The sequence below is a fragment of the Desmodus rotundus genome, chromosome 4 (genome assembly GCF_022682495.2).
Source record: "Desmodus rotundus isolate HL8 chromosome 4, HLdesRot8A.1, whole genome shotgun sequence".
Taxonomy (NCBI): Eukaryota; Metazoa; Chordata; class Mammalia; order Chiroptera; family Phyllostomidae; genus Desmodus; species Desmodus rotundus.
Window position 1 is genome coordinate 82,920,763 of NC_071390.1, and position 14,338 is coordinate 82,935,100.

General features: G+C 37.5%; 1 protein-coding gene across 2 annotated transcripts in view; it reads right to left on the bottom strand.

Moving 5' to 3' along the window:
* KLHL8 (kelch like family member 8) overlaps positions 1 to 14,338 on the bottom strand; it is a 71,520-nt gene that overhangs the window by 37,221 nt on the left and 19,961 nt on the right. For both annotated transcript variants that reach the window (XM_024574751.3, XM_053922527.1), the window contains one exon: positions 2,352 to 2,714. In XM_024574751.3, coding sequence (XP_024430519.1) covers positions 2,352 to 2,564 — 213 coding nt within the window. In that variant the 5' untranslated portion in view covers positions 2,565 to 2,714. The remainder of the gene's footprint in view (positions 1 to 2,351; positions 2,715 to 14,338) is intronic.

The window sequence follows — 14,338 nt, forward strand, 5'->3', positions numbered from 1 at the left end:
TTCAAATTTATTTATACTTTTCATGTACTAGTGTAAAACCTTAGTAAATATTAGGCTAAGTGAATTTATTTGTTGTTTATAATACAGGTGCTCACTCTGTAATTTTAAAATGGACTAATAGTCTTATATATGAATAATAAAACAAATTATGATAACTGCTTTCCTAAAATGTTCATCCTAAAAGCAATAATGATCAAAGAAAACACAAGAAAGGAGATGAATTTACATCAGGGAAAAATCTTCAAGGTTATATGAATGTAAAAAGTGAAGTTTATGTTGAATAAAGCACTATAAATTATCCATAATCCTATTTGGTTTAGTTGTTCTGTGATAATTAAATTCTGAAAAGTTGGAGAAATGTGAAAGAAACAAATCCAATAAGAGACCTGATAAAACATTAAGTTGTAACTCTTTCTAATGATAGGAATAGAATACACCATAGCAGAAGTACAGAACGACTTTGGAACAACAATAGTGCACATAATAGTATAACAGCACACACAATGATCCTAACAGCTGATATATATTGTTTGATTATCATGTGCCAAGAACTGTCGTAAGGACTTTACACGTCTCAATTCTCTTATTCCTCACCATAACCTAATCATCATTGTAACTTTACAGTTGAAGGAAAAAATGATAGCCCCTTTACATTAGTGAGGTTTCTCATTCCTAAAAGACTTCTGTCACTGCTTCAAAGAGTATTTTTCATCTTCCCCTAGATTCTTTTCAAGTTTTCATTTCAACCTACTACTGACGCTACCCAATAAACAAAGAAAAGTTGTGAGTTTAGTTATCACTTGCCCTAAAATGGCTGTATCCTTCTTTTTTTACTTAACAAAGTTAATATGCAGTAGCTTGCAACAATTATTCTAAAATCTAATTAAAGTTTATAAAATCAATAATATTTTATTTAATTATTTTTCATGCATATATTGACATGTTGAATTGATAATTGATTAAATTCAAATAATCTGTTTTACAGTTTTTATTTTTGCCAAAGCCAGTGCAGGTCACTGAATATCATGCTAAGGTTGAACAACTCTGTGAGATTAAAACATAATTTACCACATGGATCAACATGTTCTTTCACTAAAATATGTGCATTGCTAAATTTCACACAGAGCTAGTGGAATTATATAATAGTTTTCTTCTCAAAATCTCAGGACCTAGAAATATGTAAGGGCACTAAAAGTTTAAGTAAAGAGACTATAGATCACTTATTCACAGCGGAACCCTATACTCCTGGATCTTCTGGGCCTGAAATTCAAAGCTTATGCTTTCAGTTACAGACTTTTGCTGAGTGTCCCCTGACCCTATTCTCCAAGTATGCCCTCAATTCCCACAACTACGCGCTCAAAGAACCTGTCTGATCAGGAACAGAAAGCAAAATCTAAGAGATCCCAAAGTGGCAAATCTTATGTGAAAAATGCTGCATGAATGTATATGAATCACTAAAAAAGTTTTAATACTACACTGATAGATAAAAATAAGAAAGTACCTTAAACAAATAATGAAAAAAAAATCAGAACACAGGCTCTTCCACTCTACTTGATCCCTTTTCCAATTTTATTAAAACAGTCTTTTGTAACAGACCAAAATGATCCCATAACCCACTGACTTAAAGTTTACTAAAGACTTTTTCATCCAGGTTAAACAGACTCTACTTCACCATCAGGTATAGATAAACAATCTCACTTAACAGACAATAGTTCTGAAGTAGATATTAAATTACCAGGATAGGAACATGAGGAAAACACTAGTGCAACTGAGTAAACAACCAAGAATTCCTGTCTTCTAACTAAAATCAAGAGTAAGTGAATGCATTAAGTTTTTAAATTCACAAGTTAAAAGCTTATCTGGCCAACAACAATTTGTTAATTTTACTAATAATAACGATTTGTTGTTTTAGAATTCTAGAACTCTCAGAAGTTAAACTAAGAAATAATGACTATCAACATTATGCTAATTTCCCTTTATTTACCCTCCCTTATGTCCCTTCCCCTTCAATAAAAAGGACTGAGACTAAAGTCATTATGATTACAACGATAAGTACAGCACCAAAAATTTGCCTATATGGTAATAGAAACCATCATTTTATAATACTCTAAAGCAGAGGTTTCCAACCTGTGGCCCATGGGCTGCATGCAGCTCAGGATGGCTATGAATGTGCCCCAACACAAAAGCATAAATTTACTTATAACATGACATTTTTTTTGTGATGATGTGTCACAATGTATTTAATGTATGGCCCAAGACAAATCTTCTTCTTCCAGTGTGGTCCAGAGATGACAAAAGGTTGGATACCCTTGCTAAAGAGAATGAGAAAAGTAAAAAAAGAATACTCTCACCTTTAGTGTGACATCACAGAGTTCTCCATTTTCATAAAACCGAAGAAGAGACCCATGAAAATCTTTCCAAGCTTCATGTGCTTCAAAGATAAAGGACTCTTCTCCATCACCATCACTAACCGAAGATCTATTCTTTATTTGCTGGTGCTGTTGCCTTTTTCCCTTTGTGAAGTGACTCCTACTTTGTTTTGCATTCATAGATTCTGAAGCCATTTGCAACACTCTTCTTTTAACAGAGCTGTCTTCTCAAACATTCCATTTATTATTTTGCCAACAGTAGCGCAAAAGCAGAAGGTAGATGCACCCACTAAGCTTCAGACAGTTTAAAAACCCACTCAACTGCCATTATCCAGTTTTCTGAAACTGAAAAATGAACAACAAAACACACATAGAAACAAATCAAAGAAAAAATTCAGTAATAACTAGTTTACCAATACTACATATGTAAAAAGACTATATAAATGAAAAAATAACAAGTAACTTTGGAGATCTTATGCTGTATGTCCCATAAATTACATCAGCAAAATACACATGACCCTTGAACAATGCAGAGGGGGTTAGCAGTACCATCCCTAAGTGCAGTTGAAAATCCACATATAATTCTACAATTGGCATTTTGCATTCATGGATTCAACCTACCACAGAACAAAAACATTATTTTCGATTCAAAATTGGAAATGTATGGCTGGGCTGAATCCATGGCTGAGAATGAGAAAACACTGCTTTTGATCCAGGGCTCGTTGAATTTGCAGATGTGAATCCCATGAATACAAAGGGCTGACTATAAAACATCTGTATATAAGTGGAGCAACATAGCCAAACCCATGTTTTGAAGGGTCAACTGTATCTTGTGTAAGTGAAGAAACTCCTTTAAAATCTATTTTGAAAATTCTGGGAAGAAGGTGAAATAGAAAGCACCAGGAATTTTTCTTCCCACCTAGACAACAACTGCAATGGCAGAAACTGTCTGATGTAACTATTTTGGAACTTGAGTCTTGAGGGTTTGCAACTTCCACGAGAAGAATGGATGGTAAACTATGGTTAATTTTTGTCAATTTCAGCTCCTAGAGTATGGTAGCAGCTGTCCATCCCACAACCCCAGCCATGTGGCAAGCAGCTGTGCATGTGTTCCTGGAGCAGTGTGCACACAACTTGCAAGAGCCATGGTGGACAAAAAGGACCCTGTCCTCTGATTGCTGAATACTGTTCCTAAACAGAACATTATGCTAAGTGAAATACGCCAGTAAGAGAAAGACAAATACCATAAAATTTCACCCATATGTGGAATCTAATGAACACTGAACTAACAAGCAAAATAGAGACAGTCTTATAGATAGCAGGCTGGCTGTTCTGGGGGGTAGGGTTTGGGGGGTAGAAGGGTTGAGCAAAAAGGAAAAAGGAATTATGGACATGGACAACAGTTTGGTGATTGTGGGGGGGGAAGGGGGCACAAGGGGGATAAATGGTTAACAGAAAAAATCCCATAAAAAATAAGCTTAAAAAATAGAAACAATACTAGACACTAACTCAAAGCCATAAGGAGAAATAAATATATCAATAAAAGTAAATATCTGAGTAATTGCAAAAGCTAGTATTATTATAACAATAGTTTGAAACTATATTTTTTCTCTGCATGATTTCAAAAACTAATACATTTCTAAAAAATTTTTAATGCAAAACTACTATTAACTGTAACTTTGGTTTGTAATGCCAAATATTGTTTCACACATAATTTAAGGAAATAAGTTAAGTAAAAAATAAAATTTAAATTAAAAAATAATTTAAAAATTTTTAGTTTATGTTTATGTAAAGAGATATAAGTTGGTGAGATCAACAATTGAAAGGGGTAGAGATAGAGCTATAAAAAAGTCAGAGTTTCTATCTATTTACTTCAGAGTTTCTGAAGTTAAGCTGGTATAAATTCAAATTAGAGTATTTTAACTTCAGGATATTAAATGTAGTCCCCATGAACACCACAAAGAAAATACCCTTAGAATATACACCAAAGGAAATAAGAAAGGAATTTAAACATTTCATTACAAAAAAGTTCTAACTAAACTCAAAAAAAGACAGAAATACAGGAAATAAGGGTTAAAAGGGTTATAAGGCATACAGAAAACAAATACACAATGACACAAGTCCTTCCGTATTAGTAATTACTTTAAACATAAATGGATGAAATTCTCCAATCAAAACAATGATTAGCAGAATGAGTAAAAATGCACAATCCAAGTATATGCTATCTACAAGAGACTCACGAGATCCAAAGACACACACAAGTTGAAACGGAAAGGATAAGAAAAATAATACTGGAAGTCCTAGCAAGAGCAATCAGGCAAGAAGAAGAAATAAAAGGCATCCAAATTGGAAAGGAGGAAGTAAAATTATCTTTATTTTCAGATGACATGATACTGTACTAGAGAACCCCAAAGATTCCACCAAGAAACTATTAGAACTGATAAATGAATTCAGCAAAATAGCAGGATACAAAATTAATATCCAGAAATCAGTTGCACTTTCATATGCCAATAACAAACTAATAGAAAGGGAAATTATGAGAACAATCCCATTCACAATTGCTTCAAAAAGAATACCTAGGAATAAACCTAACACCTAGAACTAATGGGTTTAGCAAGGTGACAAAATACAAGGTGAACATACAAAAATCAACATTTCTATATATTAGACATACATAATTGAAAACTGAAATTTTAAAAAGCAATACTACTAACAATGGCTCAGGAAAGGTAAAAGAAAACTGAAAACTTGACTTCTGGTCAAGATGGAGGCATTTGTAGACATATTTCACCTCCTCACGCAACCATAAAAAAATTCCAACTAGGCTTCCAGTCCAGATGGCAACATAGGCAGACATTGCTCACCTCTTCACACAACCTCATCAAAATTACAACTAAAATATAAAACCACCATCACTCAGGAATGTCAGAAATTGAGTTGAATGGAAGTCTGACAACTATAGAATTGAAGAAACCACACCCATCCAGATTGGAAGAAGGGGGAACAGACATGGAATGGGCTTGCCCCACACCAACGTAGATAAAAATCTGAGGGGTAGCTCAGGAGTGAGGGGTACTATACCCACACCAGGCCCCCCAGCCCAGGATTCCAGTGTGAGGAAGATAAGTCCCCACAACCTCTGGCTGTGAAAAATCAGTGGGGATTGAATATTAGTGAAGGAGGCTGCTGGAGCCCAGAGCAGTGTCTCTTGGGGAACCCACACATGGACTCACCTATTCAGGCTTACTCCCTCTGAGCTGCAGCACCAGGGTGGCAGCCTGAAGGGCACCACTCGTAAACAGGGAGAGACTGAAGTGTCTGGCATCTGGGCAAGCAGAGGCCTCTGTTCCTTTGCTGAGCCCTCCCCCCATAGAGACGGGAGGCTGGTGGCACATCTGAGACTCCATCAACATGGCTAAACGCTGTGTGACCCACAATGGAGATCCACAGAGGCTCTCTCCCAATCAACTTACAGCGCCTCCCCTCCCCACAGCTGCCTTTCCATAAGAATGCCTGGTCTTGGCTCCTAAATCCTATCAAACAAAAAACAGCTGGCTTTAGTGAGCCCTAGCTGCGGCAAGATCAGAGTCACAGCTTGGCTTCACCTGGGAATCTCTAAGCCCAGCACAAGTAGCAGCCATCTCATATTGCTTTACAGCTCAGGCAGGGTGCCACAGGCAAAACACAGGTGGGGGCTAACTTCGCCTGCACCGCCCAGGGAACCCCAGGGCCAACGTACCCAGTGGACAGCTACAGACCATGTCAGAGCACGACCAACCCGCCACTGCACAGCTGATCCTCCACAGAGGGCAGAGGTTGGTGGTCACAACTAATCCTTGCAGCTGACTGGCCTCAGTAAATTCCTCCCACTGACCTGCCAACAGCAACTGAGGCTCAACTACAAGAGGAGGGTATATACTCAGCCTACACCAAGGGCACACCTCAAGTACACTGGGTGATAGGGAAGGCTGTGCCACTAGACCCTACAGGACACCTACTACACTACCAAGACACAGAGTCAAGTGGCTCTAAGTAATACATAGAAACAAACACAGGGAGGCTGCCAAAATGGGGAGACAAAGAAACATGGCCCAAATGAAAGAACAGATCAAAGCTCCAGAAATAAGAGCTAAATGAAATGGAGATAAACAATCTATCACATGTAGAATTCAAAACACTGTTTAAAAGGATGCTTTAGGAACTCAGCAAGGACCTCAGCAGCATAAAAAAAGGCCCAGTCAGAAATTAAGGGTACACTAATTGAAATAGGAAACAACTTACAGGGAAATAACAATACAATGGATGAAGCCGAGAATCAAATAAATGATTTGGAACATAAGGAACCAAAAAACAACCATGCAGAACAACAAGAAGGAAAAGGAATCTGAAAAAATGAGGATAGTATAAACGACTCTGGGACAACTTGAAGTGGCCTCATAGGGGTGCCCAAAGGAGAAGAGAAAGAGCAAGAAATTGGAAATCTACCAAAAAAAAAAAATAGTGAAAGAAAACTGCCCTAATTTGGTGAAGGAAATAGATATGCAAGTCAAGGAAGCACAGAGAGTCCCAATTATGATGGATGCAAAGAGGCCCACTCCAAGACTCTGGCCATTATTAAAAGGCCAAAGGTTAAAGATAAAGAGAGTGAAAAGAAGTTATTACAGGAAGGTTGCCAGATGGGAGGGGTAATGGGGAGAATAGGTGAAGAGGTAACGGGATTAAGAATCCCGTACAAATAGTTACAAAATAGCCATGGGGATATAAAGTATAGCATAGGAAATGGAGTAGCCAAAGAACTCATACACAGGACCCATGGATGCGAACAATGGATTAGGGGTGGAGGAGATTGCCTGAGGGAGTAGGGAATGCTGGGTGGAGAGAGGCAAAGTGGGAAACTTCAGGACAACTGTAATAGCATAATCAATGAGATATAATTTAAAAAGAGTCACAACTAAATCTCAAAACAAGTAACACCAGACCTGTCAGAAAATTGAACTCTATGGAAGTCCAACAACCAAGGATTTAAAGAAGCCACATTCATCCAGATGAGTAGGAGAGCAGAGACATGGAGATGGGGCAGAGAGGCAAGAAGATATGTAGTTGTGCAGAGAGGCAGTGGTGGAACATGCGTAGGTGGTCCCACATTCACGTGTGGTAAATAAAAATCAGGATGGATACCTTGGTAGTGAGCAATCCCAGTCCCAGGGCAGACTACACAGCCTAGGGTTCCAGTACAGGGAATCTAAATCCCCATTACTTCTGGCTGTGGGGGTTGGGACAGTGGAAGAAACTGCCAGATTTTCAGGAACTCCACTTAAAGGACCTGCATGGTCTTGAAATATACCCATACCCACCCACTCTGGAATTCAACACAAGGGCAACAGCTGGAAGGGTGCCAGTTGCATACAGGGAGTGAGTGAAGTGACTGGAAATAAGTCAAGTTCCAGGCAAACCTCCAGAAGCCAGGCAGTGGCACAGTCCCCTCTCCAAGCCCACCCCCCACAAAGAGCCACAAAGCGATGAATTGGGATGGTCCACCCTGGTGATGACCTAAGGCTCTGACCCACAAAATTAAAGGTGCCTTTTCAACACTAGGCCATGCTACTAAGACAGGGAGCAAAAGCAGCTAATACACAGAAACAAACATAGGGAGACTGCCATATCGAGGAGACAGAGAATATAGCCCAGAGGAAAGAACAGAACAAAACCCCAGAAAAGGAAATAAACAAAAAAGAGATCGCAACCAGCCAGATAAAGACTTCAAAACACTAGTGATCAGGATGCTCAAAGAATTTATTGAGTGCGGCAATAGCACAAAGGAAGAAATGAAGGTTACACTAAGTGAAATAAACAAAATCTGGAGTTCCGGCCAAGATGGAGGTATAGGAAGAAACCCTTTGTTTCCTCGTACAACCAAAGGAGGATAACAACCAATCTAAAATCAATAAACAACCAGAAGTGCCAGATAATCAAATTGCATGGAACTCCGACAACCAAGGAATTAAAGAAACAGTCAACCAGAACAACCAGCCCAGGAAGGCGGCAGACTGCACGGGCTGGACAGCTCAGAAAAACTAAGGAGAAGCAGCAGACTGGGTTGGCAGGGCCGCCTGAAGGTGAAACTGAGCTTCAGAGCTGACTGTGGACTAGGGAAGGTTTGTCACGTGAGAGAAATTCCCAGTCCCACACGAGAGTCTATTGGAAAGTGCACTAGAGATGAGCAGGCGAGCTGCATTGTTCCCTCTCTGGCCCCTCCCCCACAGGCAGCACCACAGCAAAGCAGAGAGGTTTGCCCTGCCCAGGTGAATGGCCCCACCCCCTTACAACTTAACAGATGTGACAAGACAAAGAAATATGGCCCAAATGAAAGAACAGAGCAAAACTTCAGAAAGAACTAAGCGATGAGGAGATAGCTAACCAATCTGATGGAGAATTTAAAGGCCTGGTAATCAAAATGCTCACAGAACTGATTGAGCTTGGTTGAAAACTGGAAAAACAAATAAAAGATACCCAAAATGAAATAAAGCAAAATATTTGGGGAACCAACAGTGACAGGAAGGAAACCAGGACTCAAAGCAATGATTTGGAACAAAAGGAAAACATAACATCCAACCGGAACAGAATGAAGAAACAAGAACCCAAAGAAGTGAAGAGAGACTTACAAACCTCTGGGACCACCTGAAATGTTACAATATCCGAATTACAGGGGTGCCGGAAGGAGAAGAACAGCAGCAAGGAATTGAAAAGTTATTTGAACAAATAGTGAAGGAAAACCGCCAATTTGGCCAAGGAAATAGACTTCCAGGAAGTCCAGGAAGCCCAGAGAGTCCCAAAGAAGTTGGACCCAAAGAGGAACACACCACGGCACATCATCATCAACTTACACAAGATTAAAGATAAAGAGAGAATCCTAAAAGAAGCAAGAGGAAGGGAGAGAGTTACCTACAAAGGAGCGCCCATAAAGCTATCAGTGGATTTCTCAAAAGAAACTTTGCAGGCAAGAAGAGGCTAAAAAGAAGTATTTAAAGTCATGAAAGGCAAGGACCTACATCCAAGATTACTCTAACCAGCAAAGCTTTCATTTAGAATAGAAGGGCAGATAAAGAGATTCCCAGATAAGGTCAAGTTAAAGGAGTTCATCATCACCAAGCCATTATTATATAAAAGGTTAGAGACTTACCCGTATCTAAGGAAAAGAAGATCAAAACTATGAACAGTAAAATGACAACAAACTCACAACTATCATCAACAACTGAACCTAAAAGAAAAGAAAAACAACAAAAACAAAAACTAAGCAAACAACGAGAACAGGAACAGAATCAGAGAAATGGACATCACATCACATAGAGGGATTTCAGTGGGGAGGAGGAAGGGAGGAATGGGGGGGAAGGCACAGGGACAAGCAGCATAATGAGTAGGCATAAAATAGATGGGGAGAGATAAAAAATGGTATAGGAAACTGAGGACTCAAAGAACTTATATGTACAATCCATGCACACAAACTAAGGCGGGGAATGCTGGAGGGTTGGTGGGGCAGGGTGGAGGGAGGATAAATGGGGAAAAATTGGGAAAAGTATAACAGTATAATCCATAAAAATACTTTAAAAAATAGAAAAGAAAAATCCATGGAGAAACAACAATGAAGGGAAGGAAGCCAGGATTCAAATCAATGATTTGGAACAGAAAGTAGAAATAAATATTCAACCAGAAGAAAATGAAGAAACAAAAATTGGGGAAAAAAAACCAAAACGGGAGTTTAAGACGACTCTGGGACATCTCCAAAAGGGCCAACATCTCAATCATAGAGATACCAGAAGGAGAAGAGGAAGAGCAAGAAATTGAAAACTTATTTGAAAAAATAATGAAAGAAAACTTCCCCAATTTGGCAAAGGAAATACACATACAACTCCAGGAAACACAGAGTCCTAAACAGGAACCCAAGTAGACCCAAAGAGGAACATACCAACACACATCATAATTAAAATGTCAAAGATAAATGTCAATGTTAAAGATAAAGAGAGAATCTTAAGAACAACAAGAAAAAAGCAGAGTTTTTCCTACAAAGGAGTACCCATAAAGCTCTCAGTGGATTTCTCAAAAGAAACTTTGCAGGCAAGAAGGGACTGGCAGCAAGTATTTAAAGTGATGAAAAACAAGGACCTACATTCAAGATTACTCTATCCAGCAAAGCTTTCATTTAGAATGGAAGGACAAATAAAGTGCTACCAAGACAAGGTAAAGTTAAAGGAGTTCACTATCACCAAGCCATTATTACATGAAATGCTAAAGGGACTTATTTAAGAAAAAGAAGATCAAAACTGTGATCAAAACTAAGAAGAACAAAACAAAACTAAGCAAATAACCAGAACAGGAACAGAATCATAGATATGGGGATCATTTGGAGAGTTATCAGCTGGGAGGGGGAAGGGGGAATGGGGGGAAAGGTGCAGGGATTAAGAAACATAATTGATAGGTACAAAATAGACAGGGGGAGGTTAAGACAGGGGGAGGTATAGGAAATTGAGTAGGCAAAGAATTGATATACATGACCCATGGAAATGAACTAAGGAAGGGACTGATGGATGGAAGGGGGGTATTGGGTAGAGGGGATAGAGGGTGAAAAATTGGGACACCTGTAATAACATAATCAATAAAATATAATCAATAAAATATACTCATTCTAATAATAAGCATAAATAACAAAAAATTATTCTAAAATCAAAAACTTAGTTTAAAATGACAATGTGACAATGGTAAATGGATAGTCCAGTGAATTTCAACCTTTTTAATCATGGCACACACAAAATAATTACTAAAATTCTGTGGCACACCAAAAAATCTTTTTCTAGCTGATCTGACAAAAAAAAATAGGCACAATTTTGATTCATTCATACCAGATGGCCATTGTTGTTTTGGCTGTTGCCATTTTTTAAAATTTGATAATCTAAAAGAAAAGAGGTCAGCATCCCTGACTAATAGTCTGGTATTGCATGTTTTAAAAATTCTTTGGGCATACCAGTTGAAATCACTGGGATAGACACACAGCAAAAGAACAGAATAGAGAATTCAAAAATAGACCCACACAAATTTGGCCAATTGATTTTTGACAAGGTATAAAAGCAATAGAATGTAGAAATGATAGTCTTTTAACAAATATTATTAAAGCAATTGGACATCTATATACAAAAAAAATGAACCTTTACCTCAGCCTCACACCTTAAATAAAAATCAACTGAAAATGAATCACAGACTACACACACAAAAAAAAACTTTTAGAAGAAAACACAGGAGAAAAACTTCATGTCTGAGTTTAGTCTTTAGAAAAGAATTCTTAGATACATTTAAAAATATTGATAAAATGGACTTCATCAAAATTTAAAACTTTTCTTATGAAAAAGACTGTAAAAGAATGAAAAGACAATGTACAGACTAGGAGAAAATGTTTGCAAATAAAACATCTGATGAGCCTTGTACTCCAAACATACAGGTGAGGGGAAGAGTAGGTGTACAGTTGTGAATATGTGAAACACAGAGGTTATTTTGTATTATTAATTATTGTATTATTTTCCATATGAACAACTGTAAACCTACTTTGCCCACCCCTATATAAAGAACTTCCAAAATTTAACAGTAAGAAAACAATTACTAATTAAAATATGGGCAAAAAACTTAAGACATTTCAACAATGTAGATATACAGATAGCAAATAGCACACAAAAGATGTTCAACATCATCACCATTAGGGATATAAAAATTAAAATTGTAATGAAATACCACTGCATACCTATTAGAATGGCTAAAATAAAAAACTACTAAAACTATCAAATGCTGGTGATTACAAAATGGTACAGCCATTCTAAGAAAAAATTGTCAGTTTCTTATACATACAACTTACCCTATGACCCAGCATTCTCACTCCTGAGTATTAATAAAAACTTATGTTTGAGGTCCTAGCCAGGTGGCTCAGTTGGTTGGAGTGCTGTCCTGTACACCAAAAGGTTGCAGGTTTGATCCTTGGTCAGGGCGTATACCTAGGTTGCATGTTCAATCTGGGTAAGGGGACACACATGGGGGTGTGTATGGGAGGCAACCAATTGATGTTTCTCTCTCTCTCCTCCCTTCCTCTCTCTCTAAAATCAATAAATATATCCTCAGGTGAGGATTAAACATTATTGTAACTTACATTTGTACAAAAATCAGTACATGACAATTTACAGCAGCTCTACCTACAACTGCCAAAAACTGGGAACAACCCAAATAATCTTCAACAAGTGAATGGATAAACAAACCATGGTGCACTTATACAATGGAATACTACTCAGCAATAAAAAGGAACAAATTTATACATAAAACAACTTGGATGAATCTCAAGGGCATTATGCTGAATGAAAGAAACCAGTCTCAAAAGGTTATATTTATATGATTCCATTTATATGATATTCTCCAAAGGACAAAACCACAGAGACAGAAAACAAATCAGTGGTTGCTAGGGGTTAGGGGACAGGGGAGGGTGTGACTATGAAGAACTGCCACAAGGGAGTTTGGGGGGATTATAGAAATGTTTTGTATCCTCATTTTGGTGGCAATTAGACAAATCTATAATATGTTAAAATTCATAGTACTATACACCAAAAATGTCCAATTTTATTGTAAGATTAAAAAATTGATAAAAAGTTATATTCTAATATATTCATGATAAAAATTTAAAGGACAAAATGCAATATAATCACAAACTACTCTAATCCCTAAAAGGATTAATCAGCCATAGAATAATATATTGGGCAGACAATATCATCAGTATCATCATCATCATCATCATCATCATCATCATCATCATCATCCAAAATGGTATTGTATCATCATCACGACACAAAACATTAACATCTGCCAGCCATTGTTTTAAGAGCTTTATGTATATTAAATTATTTAATACTCACTACAACTCTATAAGGCAGTGACTTTTATTTCATCCTTTTTGCAAATAAGGAAACTGAGCACAATGAGATAGAGTGGACCCAAATGATGGAGCCCAGATTCAAACCTAGGCAGCAGGTTTCCAAGGACCTGTGCTGTTAAGCACTGAAGTACTGTTCACAGTATTCCGCAAATGAAATAGAATTACAAAACAATAACAAAAATACATAAAAAATCAAGGTCCCTATTTTCTCGCCTCTAAAATCAGCCATTCTTTCTAATTCCTTTACTTTTGCAAGTCAAACCCATTTTTTCAGTTGTCTTATTTCAAAACCTGGGCCATATCTGACTTTTTGTTGTTTTTATTTTAATTCTGCCATGCTTTAAAATGAAAGTGATTTTTTATATTTTATTGATTATGCTATTACAGTTGTTACATTGATTTTCTCCCCTTTATTCCCCTCCTCCCTACACCCTTCTCCCACCAGCATTCCCCACCTTAGTTCATGTCCATCAGTCGTACACATAAGTTCTTTGGCTTCTTCATTTCCCATACTATTCTTAACCTCCCCCTGTCTACTTTGTACCTACCATTTATGCTTCTTATTCCCTGTAACTTTTACCCTGTTCTCTACCCTACCCCTCCCTGTTCATAACCCTCCATGTGATATCCATTTCTGTGAATCTGTTCCTGTTATACTTGTTTGCTTAGTTTGGTTTTGTTTTTGTTTTTTTAGGTTTGGTTGTTGATAGTTTTGAGTTTGTCATTTTACTGTTCATAGTTTTGATCTTCTTTTTCTTAGATAAGTCCCTTTAACATTTCATATAATAAAGGCTTGGTAATGGTGAACTCCTCTAACTTGACCTTGTTGGACTTCCATATGGTTTGATTTTCTGGTAGTTCTGGTTATTTTTGTTCTTAAATGTGGTATTGTCCTTCTTTTGGTTGTGCAAGGAGCATAGTGTATCTACCTGTGCCTCCATCTTGGCCAGAAGTCCATATCTGACTCTTTTCTCAACTTAACATAGCCTATCAGTTTCCATTCCCCTGATTT